Below are 17,313 nucleotides of genomic sequence, written 5' to 3'. Positions count from 1 at the left end.
TAGCGGTGTGGTAGCCACAGTGTTGTCCCAAGTAAGAAGGAGAGGAGGGCAGCCCGGGTGGTTCAGCGGTTTAGCGTCCGCCTTCGGCCCAGGGTGTGATCCTGGAGACCCGGGATTGAGTCCCATGTCGGGCTCCCTGCATGGAGCCTGCTTCTCCCTCTGCCTGTGTCTCTGCCTCTCTCTCTCTCTCTCTGTCTCTCATGAATAAATAAATAAATAAAAAAGAAGAAGAGGAGGTCTGGGGTCAGGGCGGGGGGCAGGTGAGCTGGGAAAGGACTCGGTCTGGGTCGGGTTGGGTTTGGGCCATGTCCAGGGCGCTGTTTGGAGGGGCAGACAGTTGCTTTGGGGCCAGTTGAGAATCGGGGATGGGGTTGTTGCTGCGGCTGGGGACGGGCTCAGAACCGGGCCAACCGTGTCCCCCTCCCCTTCCACTGTGCTTGTCCCCAGGGTAGCCAGGCCAGCCAGGATGAAATAACAGCCTCTGCCTATCAAGCCGTCACCCTAGACCAGAAGTACAACAACGAACCGGTCCAGATCCGGGTCCCGATGGGCAAGGAGCCACCACACCTCATGGCCATCTTCAAGGGACAAATGGTGGTTTACCAGGTGTGGCTGCTGGCCCGAGGCTCCTGGCAGTACCCGCAATCGTGGCGGGGCAGGCACCAGGAGATGGGGCAAGGGCCTGGGGCGGGCCCGGGGTGAAGTGCATCCTTGGTAGGACAGGACTGAGCTGGTCCGCGGGCTGTGGGTTATTGTTAAGCTGGTAGGTTAGGACTGTTTGAGGCCCCACCACGTACATGGAACTGGCAAGACAAACAACCTCTCAGGACTTTAAGAACATGCAAGGAGTACACAGGGTGTGCAAGCACCGTTAGTCTCTGCACCCCATCTCCTTGGATCCTCTACATGAGAACAGGTGTTCGTTTGGCTGGATTTGCCCAAGCGATGAGCCTGCCCAAACTGCGTCGTGCCCTCTAACATAATGGCATAGGCATGTCCCGCACTCACTTAAGAGATCATCTGTTTACGGAGCCCCTATGAAGCCTGCGGCCTCCGCAAAGTGCCAGGGCGGGAACGGGCCACGCATTCCTGTTGACTGTCTTGTTGGGACAGCAGCGGACTAACAGCCTGAGGCACCGTGTGGTTAAACCCAGACACAGGTTGAGTTCACAGTGGGGCGTGAATGGGAGCCTGTGCCCTTACAGGGCAGGAGAGGGAATCTGAGAGGCCGGGCAGGCGGGGAGTTCCTGGCAGAAGGGGGGCTTGGAGGAGCCCTTGACGTCAGGGTCAGAGTTGAAGAGCTCAGCAGAGGTAAAGTGAGGCGTGCAGTGCAGGAGCACCAGCAAGGACAAAGGCCCAGGGGGGCGGTCCACACGGAGCAGTGAGAAGCCTGGCGAGCTAAACACGAGGGTCTGGAGAGAGCAGAGTGTCTAGAAGGGCCATTTGCACCTGCGTCCTGTGGGGCCTTCAAAGGCTGGGCTCAGGAGCGGGTTCTAGCCTATACGCACTGGGGAGCCACTGAAGATTTCTGAGCAGGGCTGTGCCATGACCAAAGCAGTGTCTTCAAAGGCTAGTTTGGTGATGATGCGTCAGGACCTGGGGGCGGGCAGCCCCACCCCAGCCTCTCTTCTGCTCTGTTCTCTGTGTCCTCGTATCTTCTGTTGTTTGCACTAAGTTGCTCTCTGTCTCTGTCTTTCTCTCTCTGCCTTCTCCCCACACCCTCCAGGGAGGCACCTCCCGGGCCAACACACAGGAGCCAGTGCCCTCCACACGGCTGTTCCAGGTCCAGGGAACCAGCGCCAATAACACCAAGGCCTTTGAGGTCCAGCCCCGGGCCAGCTCCCTCAACTCCAATGACGTCTTCATCCTTAAGACCCAGTCCTGCTGCTACCTGTGGTGCGGGAAGGTGTGTGCGGGGCCTGGTGGCCTCCCCCTCCCCGAGGGGGTCTTAGGGGTCCCCGGGCCTCGGGGGAGCCTCTGGCCAGTAGGTCTGGCTCATTTCCCAGTGGCCTCTAGCCAGCCTCCCTTCTCCCATCCTGAAGGAGTGGGCGACTCCTGTCCCCTCTGCCATTCTTTGGTGTGTCGAGGACAGAGGAGGGGTGTGCACGGGGTCCTGATCCAGGCAGAAGGGCCGTCTTGGACGAGGAGCTCTGGGCCAGTGAATGTGATGGAAGGGTGGCGGTCGGTGTGGCAGTAGAGCTGCCACAAGGCTGACCCCCTCCTCTCCCCAGGGCTGCAGTGGGGACGAGCGGGAGATGGCCAAGATGGTTGCTGACACCATCTCCCGGACAGAGAAGCAAGTGGTTGTGGAAGGGCAGGAGCCGGCCAACTTCTGGGTAGCCCTGGGTGGAAAGGCTCCCTATGCCAACACCAAGAGGTAACTATGGGGACCCTCTGCGTCCAGCTCACGACCTGAGGCTGGAGAGCCTCCTAGCACCTCCATCCCATGGCCCAGAGCCTGCAGCAAGCATGGACTGTGGACTCTGGGTACCAGGTCCCTGGGGCTGGAAGACGAGTAAGGGGCAGCCCATGCCCTCAGAGCCTCTTGGGCACAGGGGCTGTGTCTGTGCGGTATGCCTGGGGCCTGTTGGGCATGTTTTCTTGGCAAATGGAGTTCATGGCAGTAGGAAGCAACTCAAAAAGAGGGACAGGGCTTGCCCTTTGGGAAAAAGGTGTCGGAGCCCTGCCCTTTAGTGTTGAGGCCTAGTAGTTCTAGGCCTCCTACTGCTACTGTCGGAGGTCTAGGAGGAAGATATCAGAAAGAACTTCCCAACGGGCCTAAGGAAGAGTTTCTGAAATGCACGTCCTGGAAAGGCGGTGGGGGTTTCTCCCTTGGAGCACTCTTAGACTCTTGGGGAGGAGGGGGGCACTTTTTGTGGGATCAGGAAAAAAAGAGCATTTTCCCAGAAGTTGGGCTTTCCAAGTAGGAGTTCTGTGTCCTCGATTCTTCTTTCCCTGCCTTCTTGCCAACACAATTTTGTCTCCATCCCGCAGATTGCAGGAGGAAACCCTGGCCATCACGCCCCGGCTCTTTGAATGTTCCAACCAGACCGGGCGCTTCCTGGCCACAGAAATCCCCGACTTCAATCAAGATGACCTGGAAGAGGACGATGTGTTCCTGCTAGATGTCTGGGACCAGGTAGGGTTGAGGCCTGAAGACCTCCCTTCCCACCAGCTCCATCCCCACAGCCGAGAAATGGTGACTTTAGGGACAGGCAAGGTCTGACACTGTCTCGGCTCCCTTATTAATCCTTCCTGGGTGTGGGATTATGAACAAGAGCCTAAGGAAGAAAGAGGCAGGTCGGGAGGAATGTGCCCAAAGGGGCTGCAGGGCAAGATGTATTTTCCCAGAGCCCCACCTCTGTCACACGGCAGAAGCATGTTCTTGAGGTCGGTGGCTCTGGAGAGGCTGGGACTCACGCTGGCAGGTCATCCAAGCAGAGGGCATCTGTCCAAACCGTTCATGTCCCAGCTGCAGAGTCAAGACCAGATGGGGCCTGCCTGAGGTCACTTAGCCCCACTCTCGGCCATCGGAGCCCAGTGGGCCGGGGGGACGGGAAGGGCTGCCCACACTCTGCATTCTCCACAGGTCTTCTTCTGGATCGGGAAGCACGCCAACGAGGAGGAGAAGAGAGCCGCAGCCGTCACGGCACAGGAGTATCTCAAGACCCACCCCAGCGGCCGTGACCCCGACACCCCCATCATCGTGGTGAAGCAGGGATATGAGCCCTCCACCTTCACCGGCTGGTTCCTGGCGTGGGATCCCTTCAAGTGGAGTGTGAGTGGCCGGCCGGCCCTCATCCTTACGGCCTTCTCCGGGAGGACCCTGTGCACACCCCCGGGGGCAGGCCGGACTCCCAGGCTGTTCTGTTCGTCCTGAGAGAGGACCAGTGATAAATTTTTATTTTTTTATTTTTTAAAATTTTTATTTATTTATTCATGATAGACATAGAGAGAGGCAGAGACACAGGCAGAGGGAGAAGCAGGCTCCATGCTGGGAGCCCGACGTAGGACTCGATCCTGGGGACTCCAGGATCGCGCCCCGGGCCAAAGGCAGGCGCCAACCCACTGAGCCACCCAGGGATCCCCAGTGATAAATTTTTAAAGGGGCCCAAGGGGGCCTCGAGTGAGGAGGAAGGCTGTGTGAGACCATTAGGCCCCCTGGTGAGGGAGAGGAAGGCAATCTGTCAACCCCCAGGCTGATGACGGGGCCTTGCCTGTGTACCAGACTTAGCTCAAGGCTGCTGCACGTTATTGCTAAGAGCCGTACTGACCAGTTAAATTAAAGCTGAACAAAATCAAAGATTCCATTTCTCACAAGCCCGAAGCTAGGTGCTTCCTAGCCGCCTGCGGCTGGTGGCTCCCATTTGGACGGCACAGAGAAGGAACATTCCCATCTCCGTAGACACTTCTCGGAGGCAGTGCTGGCGAATCCTCAAGCCAGCTGAAATGACACGTCAGTTCTTGAGGACAGACAAATGTCTTCCTGGCACTACATCCTAAGCAAAATGTGTCATACCTGTGGCCCTTCCCTGAGGGACAGTGAGTCAGACTTTCACAGGGTTTTCCTGAACTGGCCACACATAGAAGCAGAAGGAGGGTCCTCAGGATGGAAGCCTGTGCAAGGTTTCTGCAGGAAGAGAGAAGGCTAAGGTGGAGAGTGCTGGCCCGGTGGCTTTGGGTGCACGAAAATTTGCACAACGGATGAGTTTAGGGAAACAGAGCTTAGATTCATTTCCTCAGATCCGTTTTTTGAAGGCATCTGTTCAGTGGTTGATGGGCTGAATTTAGTCTTGAGGAGAGATGAAACAAATCTCAAGGCTGCAAGTCTAGATGCTAGAACTCTTTTTTTTATGATTTTATTTATTCATTTATTATTTTAATTAATTTATTTTTAAGTAGATGTTTTAAAAGATTCTATTTATTTTTTAAAAAAGATTTTATTTATTTATTCATGAGGAACACAGAGAGAGAGGCAGAGACATAGGCAAAGGGAGAAGCAGGCTCCACGCAGGGAGCCCCAATGTGAGACTCAATCCCAGGACCCCGGGATCACGCTCTGAGCTAAAGGCAGATGCTCAACCGCTGAGCCACCCAGTGCCCCGATGCCAGAACTTCTTAAATTCATATCCGTGTCAACTCTGGAGGCCTTCCCTCCCCTCCGGTCCTCGCTGGCTTCTCTCTGGGTCAGCGCGACTGCAGTCATGACGTGCCATGCGGGGCCCTGGGTGTATGGAGATGGCCGAGGTCCCTTCTATGCCTTCACCTTTCTGCGGTAGGGTCCCCTCCAGGCTCTGGGAGGAGACCCCTGTGGTCCCCAGAGCCCCCACCATGGAGGCAGGTTCTCCAGGCTGCATGTGGCTGCTCGCTCTGCCTCCGAGGGTGGTCTCCATCCCCACATGGGGCTGAGGGGGCCTTTGCTGACCAGTGCCCCGTGGGTGCCCATCCTCCCCATCTAGCCTCTTGTCTCGGGGTCCCTCCCCCAGGCCCAGGCCCAGGCCCCGGCCCCAGCCCCCTTTTCCCCTTCCCACCCCCAGGACTGAGACCAGCCTTCTTTCAGCCCCCGGAAGGAAAAAAGTTCTTCCATCTCCTCTGCTGAGAGCCGGGTCTAACTTGTTATTTACTTTATGTGCAGAACACCAAATCCTATGAGGAGCTGAAGGCAGAGCTCCAAAGCCCTGAGGACTGGAGCCAGATCACTGCTGTGAGTATGGGGAGGTGGCAGGCTGATGACGCGCAGCCCCACGGGAGCTGAGAAAGATAGCAGGGTCCCCGGCTTTCCTTTCCACCATGTCCTCCCACGGCTCAGGAAAGTGCTTCTCCCTATTTATTTTTATTTTATTTTATTTTATTTTTATTTATTTAAAAAATTTTTTAAAAATTGATTTATGATAGTCACACACAGAGAGAGAGAGGCAGAGAGAGAAGCAGGCTCCACACACTGGGAGCCCGACGTGGGCCAACGTGGGATTTGATCCTGGGTCTCCAGGGTCACACCCTGAGCCAAAAGCAGGCATTAAACCGCTGCGCCACCCAGAGATCCCTGCTTCTCCCTATTTAACTTCGAGCTTTCGAAGCCTGTTTTTTTTTTTTTCTTCCACTTCCTAGTATGATGGTGCATTAAGAGAAGAGTCTGGGTGATGGGAGCTTAGAGCAAGGGGGGTGCAGCTGGTTAAAACGCAGATCCCAAAGTCCCACTCACTCCCCCAAATTCTGGTGTGTGGAATTGGGACGAGCCCCAGGAATATGCCTGTTGTAAACGAACAGCCAGGTGATTTGTTAGTTAGTGCATGGGCTACACTTTGAGAAAGAATGATTTGTCTGCCTTGGTCACCCTGGGGTCCCCTCTCCAGACCTGTGGCCTCTCACCTAGTTAATAGAACCACATCGAGCCTATTGGCCTAGGATGTGGAAATCCAAAAGCAAAGCCCTCCCTTCCAGAAGTTCGCAGGCTGGCAAGGGGAGGCGTGACCAAGTAGACTCTGTAGAAATGTGTCCAGGGCACGAGAGCAGTTTCACAAGCACGCTGGGGTCCTTAGTAGATAACGCAGGCTTCTTGGCCCCACCCGCAGGCTGAACACCTGCACACTCAATAAACCCTTCACGGTGGACAGATACTTCGGGCAGAAAAGCATAGATAGGTCAAGGCTAACCGAGTTGACTGATGACAGTTTCATGACAGATAAGAGAAAGAGGCCCATAAATGCCCAAGGTGGACCTCAGACATCTGTGGGAAGCCATGGAGAAGTTCAGAAATCATAGAACAACATAATCACCTTCCACCCATTGGCTTTGGTTGGGTACAAACCCAGCAAGGTTTTGCTCACAGGTCCGCTGGAATGGTGTGTTCTTGTGAGGACTGTGTACATGCAGGTGGGTGGGTGGTGGGTGCTGTGGAGGGCTTCTTGAAGGAGGTGCTCTAGAATCAGTATTGACTCCAGAGAAGAAGGCAGCCTTGGAGGTCATCACAAACCAGTCGAATTGACTAGTGGTTTCCTTTTCTTCCCTAGGAGATCACCAAACCTAAGCCGAACACGTTCACTGCTAACACCAGCCTCATTTCTGGGCCTCTACCCATCTTTCCCCTGGAGCAGCTGGTGAACAAGTCTGTGGAAGAGCTCCCTGAGGGTGTAGACCCCAGTAAGAAGGAGGTAGGTCAGACGAGGAGGAGGGGGAGGAGGAGGAGGAGGAGGAGGAGGAGGAGGAGGAGGAGGAGGAGGAGAGCTGGCTGCCATTTGCTGGACAGCACTAATTGCCCTCCCCCGACCCCCAGCCCTGACTGTGCCCTGCAGGTGATTAGGTGCTGGGGGTGCCCTGGTGAACACAACAGAACTGGTCTTCACCTCTATGTGAGATCACAGCTCAGTGAGGACAGTGGGTTCAAAGGATCCTGGTTACACTATCATTTAACTTCAGTGATGATAAGGGCCACAAAAAAAAAAAAAAAAAAAAAAAAAAAAAAAAGATAAGGACCACAAAGGTGAAGTGCAGGTGCCATGAAGAGTATTCCAAAAAGGAACCTGATTTAGGGAGAGAAGATTGCCTTCTGAAAGGGGAACAGAATTATTTAGGCAAATGGATTATTCCTGGAGAAGGGAACAGCATGCGCGAAGCCCAGAGGCAGGGAATAAACAGGGCGGCCAGCTGGCTGTGGGACGCGGAGCTGGGGAGCAGCAGGCAAGGGGGCTGGGGGCCCAAGGGAGCAGTGCCGGCTAATCCACGTTGGGGAACGTGGTGTCTGTCCAAAGTAGAAAGGAGCCATCATGGTTGGAGCAGGGGAGTGAGTGGCAGTCGAGTTTAAGCTTTTAAAAGATCGCTATAGGGGCACCTGGCTGGTTCAGTCTGTAGACTGAACTTTTAAAAAGTTTACTTTTTCTTTTTTAAGATTTTATTTATATATTCATGAAAGACAGAGAGAGAGAGAGAGAGAGAGAGAGAGAGAGGCAGAGACACAGGCAGAGGGAGAAGCAGGCTCCGTGCAGGGAGCCCGACATGGGACTCGATTCCTGGACTCCAGGATCACGCCCTGGGCTCAAGGCAGCACTAAACCACTGAGCCATTCGGGCTGCCCTAAAAAGTTTACTTTCAAGAAGTTCTAAAATATTAAGAAAAAAAAAAACAAATTTATTTATTTATTTATTTATTTATTTATTTATTTATTTATTTATTTATAAGTAATCTCTGCACCAAGCCTGGGGCTTGAACTCACCACCCCGAGATCAAGAGTCACACTCTCTACAGACTGAGACACCCCCAAAATAAAACCTTAAATAAAAAAGATCACTATAGCTACTCAGTGAAAAAGGGACTGGAAGGTGGCAAAAGCAGCAGCCATAGGCAGGCTGAGTGGTGGACGGGAGCATAGAATAGGCGGTGGCTGGGGAAGCGGAGGACGGGAGATGGTTTAGAGAAATATTTAGGAGGTAAAGTCAATGGCACTTGGTAATTACTGATGAAAGGAGTGTGTGTGGGTGCAGTTGTGTTATTTCCTGAGATGAAAAAGAAACACCTCTGGGGCAGAGCTTAGATGGGACAACAATGAGTTTGGTGGTCGCTGTGCCATTTGAGGCAGCCTGGAGACATCGCAGTTGCTGTGTATTTGGTGGGCAGGCTCTTCAGAGGCGCGCCAGCGCGAGGTGCTTCTGGTGGCTGCAACTGCAGGTCCCACTTGGGTCACTTGTGGGGAGAGAGTATGGTAAGAAGAGTTTGTTAAAAACACAGTTCCAATGTCTGTTCGTTCCCGCTATGTGAAGATCCAAAATAGATGGCAAATCTAGCCTGATGTGGGTATTGAGGGAACATGCACTCCGGGTATAAGAAACCGTAAAGAAGTGTTACTAATGGATTAAAGAGTCCACAGAACAGAGATGCCCGATTTCTCCAAGAAATGGGCCTGATACATGTTTAAGTGTATTGTTCCCAGAGCATTTGCATCCTGCCCTTCACCTTGGAGACCAGTCCATGCATTCTCTCCCAGATGTACCCATCTGTGTCCTTGCTGGAATAATGGGATGGTCCCAATATATTTTTTGGTAACAGTGATATTATGAATATTCTTTGCCCAGCACCTGGTGCATAGCAAGTGCTCTGTAAACGTAAGCTGCTCTTATGAGTGTCTGAGAAAACTGGAGAGGGGAAGGGACTTGCCCCAAGTAACTTGACATAAGCTACTTAGCGGCAGAGTCAGGGCAAGAACCAGGTCTTCGGAGTCCTGCCGCCTTGCCGCTACCATCTTGTGATGTGGCACAAAGTATTTCCGAAAGGAGGGGGAGCCAGTGTTATTGAACCAGGTGATTGATAGGGGGCTGAAGGGATGGTGCATTTGGAATGGGACAAACAGAATCAAGACAACCCTACCATGGTAGACACAGTCTACAAAATCTAAGATTCTTTTTTAAAAAATCAGTTGTTTGTTGCTGATTTTTAAAAAAGATTTTATTTATTTGTTCATGAGAAACACAGAGAGAGAGGCAGAGACACAGGCAGAGGGAGAAGCAGGCTTCATGCAGGGAGCCCGATGTGGGACTCAATCCCAGGACCCGGGGATCACGACCTGAGCTGAAGGCAGACGCTTAACCTCTGAGCCACCCAGGTGTCCCCGTTGCTGATTTTTTAAAAAATATTTGAGAGCGAGAGAGCACGGGCACGCAGTGGAGAGGGGCAGAGGGTGAGGGAGAAAGAATCTGGACTCTTCTCAGGGAGAAGCCCAACATTGGGCTTGATCTCAAGACCCTCAAATCATGATCTGAGCCTAAACAAGACTCAGACGCTTAACCGACTGTACCACCCAGGTGCCCCGTTTTTCTTTTTTTTTAATCATGGGAATAACATACATACTTGTGGGAGAGCTGCAGGTTCAATGTTCAGTGGGGAGAGTAGGAGAGGGCTTCAGGCCTCTCTGGCTGCTCCAAACTCGGACGGGGAGCCAGGGGCAATGAAGAGTGGGGTGGTGGGCCTGGCTGCAGGCAGCAGCAAGAGGATAATCTGAGTACCAATGAGTAAACCACAGAGAGGCGGATGTGGGTATGGGTGAGGCCAGTAATCAGCTGGTAGGACCACAGAGTCCAACAGCAGGACTGGTGGAAAGATACAAGTCCACTGGGATGGGCAGTTCCTGCTATCTACCCTCCGGGTCAGAGTCCAGAAGTTGCAGCCAAGCTGTGGAGCCAGCCTGGCTGGGGCCAGAGAGGGCACCTGCAGCCCCAGTGGTGAAGGACCTGGGGTGGAAGTTTGCTACAAACCAATTCGGTGTAGGCACATCTTCCCCAGCCACTGATGCTCGAACCGCTCACCTTTCCTCTCTTCTTCCCTGCCGGGGAGGGGGGGGGGCAGGGGCAGGGCTCTTAGGGAACTTGAGGAGCGAATGCCCGAATGCCCGGGAGCAGGAGGCAAACCTAAAGACAGGTTAGAGAACTGAGGCATCAGCCCACCTGAGCTTGAAGTCCACCTACAGATGTTTTCCAAGCTGTTTCATTAAGGGCTTTCTGCAGGAGTGGATAAAGCACTCCCCTGGGGTGGCAGTTGGCGGGGCTCACATTGAAAAGAACCCATGGCTCTTACTACCTCGTCCTCTTCTTGGGGCCTGGGGAGCAGAGGTGAAGGCTGGGAGATGTTGTTTCATAGCAGCTTCAATTTGGGGTTCTCACACGATGTGCCTTGAGGGCACTTAGCTGGCCTTAAGCAGTATTGTCTATGATCGAGTTAGCTGGGAGCAAAGGTCATCTCAGGCAAGCCCTTCATTTCACGAAGCAGCATATCCCGGGCTTAGAAAGTGGTTTCCAGGTCATGATCTCTAAACTAAGAGCAAAAAAGTAGATAGAATTGTGCTATCTAAGCTTCTAGATCATTCACAGGATGGGAGAAGGCAGGATGAGTCATCCACTTCCGCTCAGAACAGCCAGGTGTTTCTGCAAATGCCGCAGCTCTACATGTGCGCCAGACTGCTGCGTGCTCTGCTCTTCGGGCTGGGGTGGCCGGCCTTGCTCACTTGATCTCGAGCAAGGTGGGGCCCAGGAGGGCAAGCCCCTCCCCAGGCTCACAGACTCTTGCTAGCAGAGCTGGGCCTCTTGTGTAACAGCAGAGTCTTGGGTAGATTCCCTTCTGGGGCTCATCTGCTGACTCTGTGGGCCAGATACAGAAAGGATCCCTCGCTTGGGTCCACGGTTCAGTAAGACAGATGAACAAGACACTGGTTTCCAGTGCTCTTTCCTGTGTAGTATCATTTTCCTCCCCATAAAAGCATTACAAAGAAGCAAAAATTGGCCTTTATTCTCCCATTTTATAGAGGAAAACTAAGACATTCTCTTAGTTGGCCAATTCCTTAAGCAAGCTAAAGTCAAATGTCCTAGTTATTTCAGAGCTAGGGTGCTAAGGTGCGCTTGTCAAAAGGAGCTCAATCTACCTCATGTTGGTCACATTCCAAATTCAGGGATCAAACTTCTTAGACCTCACGTGTCACCTGACTCCTCCCCAACCATCCTGGTTCTCCTGACCTTACCTGCTTTTGCCCCTCATGTAGTTACTATACCACACCTATAGGACTTATCAAAGTAAACCCTGGGGGAAGAAGGTGACCATTGCCTTCTGGTTCCTCTCTTCTAGGAGCACCTGTCTGTCGAGGATTTCACCAAGGTCTTGGGAATGACACCCACGGCCTTCTCTGCCCTCCCTAAATGGAAGCAACAAAACCTCAAGAAAGAAAAAGGCCTGTTTTGAGAAGCAGGAATGGTTGTGGTTGGAGAGCAGTCCCCTATCTTTGCGGTTTCAGTTTTCATGACTGGCCTCTTAGTCCTGTACTAATTGAAGTGAAATTTTACCTGTGAGTGGCTGGCTGTGGCATTGCCACTTTTATTTAGTAACCTAACTATACTTCCAGAATGATACCTCCCTAAGAAGACTATGGTCTCAATTTCAGCTAAGAAGCTGGTCACATTGTTTCGATCCTGGGTGTTAACATCACTTTAATCATCCTGTTCAGACTTTTCCCTTCTTAGAAGAGCAAACACTCCACAAAACATTTGAATTCTGAGAGTCCCTTGGTCTTCCTCTCTTGTGACTAATTTTTATCTAAGAAGAGTGGATTGAAGCTTTTGCAGTTTTACATCTTTCCCAGAGTAATGGCTTTTCCTTTTCACATACTTTCCTGATTTAGGCGACAAGTTAAAGGGGACTCCTTTGCAAGAGTTGAATGGCCTGGGAAAAGGCCCAGTTAGGAAGTTTCACACTAACTGGTTCCCAGCAAAAGCAACATACCCACTGGGTGTGTCTCTATTGGAGGCCGTTTCATGCCCGTCTGGTACCAATAAGGCAAAGGAAGAGCTTAGCTAAGCCCAATGCCGAGTTAAAACTGTCATCCAGGACCTCTGCAAAGCTTCACGGGCTCCTCCAGTGAAAACGAGAACTCGGTGTGGACTCCAGCCATGTGGCTGTCTGCCCTTCCGTTTCCTCTAAAGTGTGATGCTGCTGCATGGAAGTCCAAACCAGAAAGCCAACAGAAAGTGATTTCACAACCTCAACCAATGGTTAAGTGTCTGAAAGGTTATGTCCTTTCCGGAAATAACAGGCGAACCAACACAAGGTTAATAAAGGCTTTAATTTCACACACACAAAAAACTCTATGCATAATTTAAAAGGAAACAAAAATAAGGAAGAACCGTAAAGGATACAGAGGAACAGTTCTGCTAAAACACAGATAAAGTGCCGCTCCATACGAAACAACATAAAGAATCAGAATCAAGTCACTCTGAACACAAAGAAAGAAAATCACCTCACAAATAATGTGGCCAAAGCTGCCAGCAAATCTGGTAGTGGCTCAATTAGGCAAAGTGTAGGACCCTTCCTTCGGTTTTCCTCTCTATAGTAAACAACACTGACAACAGGCCAGAGGAATTGGGATGGAAGGGCAAGCTCAGAGAGGGAGGGAAGCCTTGGGGACGAGAAGTGTGTGGTCTCACTCCCTGCATCCCCTCTGTTCTTGAAACAGGCCAGGTCAGTTGATTGCTCTTGTTTTGGCATTTGACCTATTGAACTTGGGTCTTGATTCAGACCCTCATCCCCTCTATTGTTTCACCAGTGAATTCGCCTATACTTTGAACCTCTTAATGTACTTTAAGTCCAATATTCTAAAATCAACTGCTTTTACTCATACTGGCACACTTTTTATTAAAAACTTCAAAACCTCAGACATATAGCACACATGGAAAGAAAAATTTACTGTGTATAAATATGATACAACAGAAAAGACTGCCTGAAGTCTAATAATCAAAGCATGCCATAAAGGAGTCAGTGATTGTGGTGACAAGAGCAAAAAACTGTCACAAAACTCTCAAGGCCGACCAAACCGTAGTTTCCCAATAAAATGTTTTTCAGATGTTAATAAGACATACCAATAGAGACAAAATTAGAATTTTGAAGTAATGCATTTGAAAGATATTAGATGGCAGAAATCCATTCAGTTTTGTACACACTTAAAGAGAGCATTACTCAGTGGTAAAGCAAGATGGGAGAAGGAAAGGATACACCTGTTTTGGTGTTTTGGGGGGACACCCATGGGACTTGCATCTGGTACTGGGTTGTTCATTTTTCTAAAAATCTCCATATATATATATACAAGATCTGAATGTACTTGGGAGATCTAGCTCTGTTTCCCCGACTAAAGACCACCGGGGGTGGGGAATGCCAATTTAATCAAAGAGAAAAAAAAAGTTTGGCTGACTAGGAGTATCCACTGCAGTCATTTCAGAGGACAAAGAAAGAAGAGTAATGTTTTTATTTGTTTTAATATAAACTCTTTTCAGATCATGGAGTTTACAACTACTTTTTTTTCTGTATGTCTCCAAACCTCACCCCCATGCTCTCTCTATACTCATAACACTCAACTATATAGACACTGCCAAAAATCTCTTCAATTTAGGTGTTTCCCAATTTCATTATACAACTATATCTGTAGCTGTACATGTGTAGAGCTATGTTTATATAGTTACATAATGGTAACTGCAATACAGAAGAATAAGTAAATTCATGAATTCACTTGGTGAGGGTTTAATTCTTACAGTTTCTCTTTTGGAAGAATTCTACACTTGAATTAGAAGTAAAGAAATGTATAGTCTAATATTTGCCTCCCAGAGTTAATCAGCTGATCTCTAAGTATCACTGTATTTTTTTTAAAAATGTAAACACATTTACATTTGTTACATCTGTTACTGAGCCATTAGGTTAGGCCTGAAATTAACAGACCCTGGCAAGTAAACAAATAGCTTTTGGAATCAAAATATAAATAGAAGAACAATTCATGGACTTGCTTCTTCTTATTCTATCCTGCTGAGACAAAACGGATGAGTGAGCACACACATATAAATACACTGCCCACAAATCAGAGTGTCTATCTTCTCATGGGCCTGGATTAAGGTCATGGCTACTAAAGGGACAGCAGCCGTCTGGGCACATGCAACTTCTAATTCTCCAAATACTCGGGGATAAGAATCAGTAAGTTTGACTTTTAATTTAGTTTTTCCCTTCCAAAAATTTTCAATTAAGATCAGTTGTCTGCAGGACTAAGTGCTGTCAAGTTCCAATTCAATGCCATCTAAAGTAATGTAACCACATTTGGTATTTTCAATAGAAAATAGGTGGCTGTGTGGGCTGCCTGGGACTGAAGCACTCTGTCCTTATCTGACTTGTCCCTTCCTGGCCCCAACACATCAAATGTCCCCCCACCCCTGCTCTGATTCTGAGCAAACTGATCATACTGTGCAAAAAAATAATATAGTATCTACTTACAATTTTTAAATATATACAGCCAGCTCAAAAAAACAATAAACCCCTACAATGCGGTCCATCTGAAATCGCCAACTGTAGTCCTGAACCCTTCACTGAACCCAAATGAGAAATAAAGTGTAGTGAAAGGGGAAATAAAGGAGTGCAAGGAGACAGGAAGGCTGACCAGGCCACAATAATGCATGGGCTACCAAGGAAAATTCAAATCCCAAACTTGCAAGCACATGAGCAATGATAAAATTCATCTACCTCAGTAACCTATTTTCAACAAGTCCAGCCCAAGAAATGAAGATCAAACCAAGTTTCTTTCCTTTTTTTTTTTTTTTATCAAACCAGGTTTTTGAACCACGTGTACTTCTAAACCAACCAAACACACACACACACACACACACACACACACACACACACACACTACAAAAAGCAAGTCAAATGAGGGCACTTCTTGGACAATCAGGCTTATGGCATCGTTTCTATTTTTTTATGCCCTAATGTATCCCCCACTTCAAAATGTTTCCAGTCATATTTTTAACAGCACCTCTTGAAGCTCTCAAATGCAAATATGTGGAAAAGAAGTCCTAATTAGTTATAGAATTTGATCATCACTTCACTCATTCTGGAGAAAACCAGTTATTTTCCAGCAAAAGCTATAGTTTTTAAAACAAGTATCTTCCTCTGCTCTATACTACTCATGCACAACCTACCAGCACACCATTTCGGGACATTCACTATAGTAGTGTATAGGTAAAGGGTAGGAGGCAGAGCTTTCATCTGTAGTTAACCAATGTGCTGGGGCCATTTACGATTTAAAAACTGAAAATTTTAGAACAAGTTACTATGTCAGAACATGTCCAAGTGTGGGGCTGAAGCTCTCTTAAGGCAATCTTCCAGAAAAGATGTTGCATCTTCTGTGATGATGGACTTTAACATGTTTCCTCCCCTGAAAAACTGATGTGGTTTTGTCCCTACCTCAGAACTGAACTAAGAATTACCTTCTTGTTGATGATAAAAGCAAGAAAAACATGTAAGAAAATACTGAAGATTGCATTTTGCTACACTTCACTGTGTGAGCCTAAGGATTCCTGGGCTTACAAAATTATTTTGTGGATAGAATTCTGCTCTCAAACTCATTCTTTATATGGTTTCATAAACTGCTTAATAACCAAGCTGGTTATGCCAGCTGAGTGACTAATGTGGTACTTAATGTTGCACTCCCACTTAGTCTCAACTCAAAGCACCCAGAAAGATAAATGTATCATGCACCTTTGTTATTTGTTAGCTCTTGGGGTTACCTAAACCAATCTCATTCTAATTCTCACCCTGTTTTAAGGGCAAAGCCAGACAGCAAATGAGTAAATGTTCAAGCTTTCTCTTAAGCTGATGTACTTAATTTTCCCACTTGCAGTAGGGCTTCTAGTGGTCCAGAGTTTTCAGCTTTAATACAAGAATCGTCACCTGGATCCCCTCCATGTATGAGAGACAGATGCCAGCATTCTTCCTTAATCCCAAATATCCTTGCTGGGGAATTCCAATTGGGATTATTATTTTCCTACCTCTTACAGTTTGGTTGTGATCTATTAAGGTAATGCTCGCTCCACAGAAGAATGATACAGAAGAAAACAAAGATTTTACCTTCACTACCATACTAATATAGATGATATACAATGAATATACTGTGTGAAGGAACCTCTTTAAAGAAAATACAAAGTATACAACAAATACCAAACGGGACCATAACCCATTCCAAAGCACCAACAACCCATTTCTTGGGACTGCATGTAAACAGCAAAAGCATCACAAATCCATGAAATAATTTTTTTTAAAAAAGCTCCTCACGCCAGGTGGCAGAAATGTCTCTCCTTTGCAAGGAGGACAAACTGTCATTAGTGTAACATGGAGAGCTGGCTTTCCAGTGAACTCTACTAATAAGAAACACACATGAAAGATTATATACTTGAGTGAAACTACTCAAGGAACAGAAAAGCTAAATGTCAACTGATATGTATATCTTTACACATCTCTCAGGTGAATGGACTCTTTGACACCTTCATTTCTTCTCCAAACTGCTGTGCTATTAATTTTGAGCAGGCATTCTCTGGTGGCTCCTCCTAACTCTTTAAGGCTCCATTCATTCCACATATATGTGTGCACGTGTTTGTATGTACATATATATATATATATATATGTACATGTATTCCTAAGACAAAGGGAAGTGCCACTTTTGTAGGAGAAAAAGAGGATAATCAGCTACAGATGTGAGACCAAAGTTTCCATAAAACAATTAGCATGGAGCGTTCCACATAATTGCAATTTTCGTCTTTTGGTTTGGCCCTGAGCTGTTTGTTGCTCCCGCATCAAGTAGAATTCCAAATTCTCCTCGGCAGAGGAAAGGTGAGGTGGGCAGCAATAAGAGGGAATACGCAGTGCACACTGCCAAGCCAGGAGTTTGTTCCTCACAAGGCCTGACGAGCGGTCTTCCCCACTTCCATGCTAAGTGCCTGAGAATTCTTTTCCGTTTCCAGCAGTTCATCAAAGATCTCC

At 48.7% G+C, this 17,313-nt stretch overlaps 2 protein-coding genes across 7 annotated transcripts in view; one reads left to right on the top strand and one right to left on the bottom strand.

The window, feature by feature from the left end:
- VIL1 (villin 1) overlaps window positions 1–12,612 on the top strand; it is a 25,002-nt gene extending 12,390 nt beyond the window's left edge. The window contains exons 13-20 of the mRNA XM_072741744.1: window positions 448–606; window positions 1,727–1,906; window positions 2,232–2,377; window positions 2,995–3,139; window positions 3,590–3,778; window positions 5,636–5,704; window positions 7,011–7,151; window positions 11,602–12,612. Of these exons, the coding sequence (XP_072597845.1) occupies window positions 448–606; window positions 1,727–1,906; window positions 2,232–2,377; window positions 2,995–3,139; window positions 3,590–3,778; window positions 5,636–5,704; window positions 7,011–7,151; window positions 11,602–11,715 (1,143 nt within the window). The 3' untranslated portion in view covers window positions 11,716–12,612. The remainder of the gene's footprint in view (window positions 1–447; window positions 607–1,726; window positions 1,907–2,231; window positions 2,378–2,994; window positions 3,140–3,589; window positions 3,779–5,635; window positions 5,705–7,010; window positions 7,152–11,601) is intronic.
- The window catches only part of USP37 (ubiquitin specific peptidase 37), a 97,055-nt gene continuing 92,315 nt past the window's right edge, over window positions 12,574–17,313 (bottom strand). For all 6 annotated transcript variants that reach the window (XM_026002164.2, XM_026002165.2, XM_072741742.1 and 3 more), the window contains one exon: window positions 12,574–17,313. In XM_026002164.2, coding sequence (XP_025857949.1) covers window positions 17,226–17,313 — 88 coding nt within the window. In that variant the 3' untranslated portion in view covers window positions 12,574–17,225.

Source organism: Vulpes vulpes, chromosome 16 (assembly GCF_048418805.1).
Source record: "Vulpes vulpes isolate BD-2025 chromosome 16, VulVul3, whole genome shotgun sequence".
NCBI classification, from domain to species: domain Eukaryota; kingdom Metazoa; phylum Chordata; class Mammalia; order Carnivora; family Canidae; genus Vulpes; species Vulpes vulpes.
This window is presented reverse-complemented; position numbering and strand designations above follow the sequence as displayed.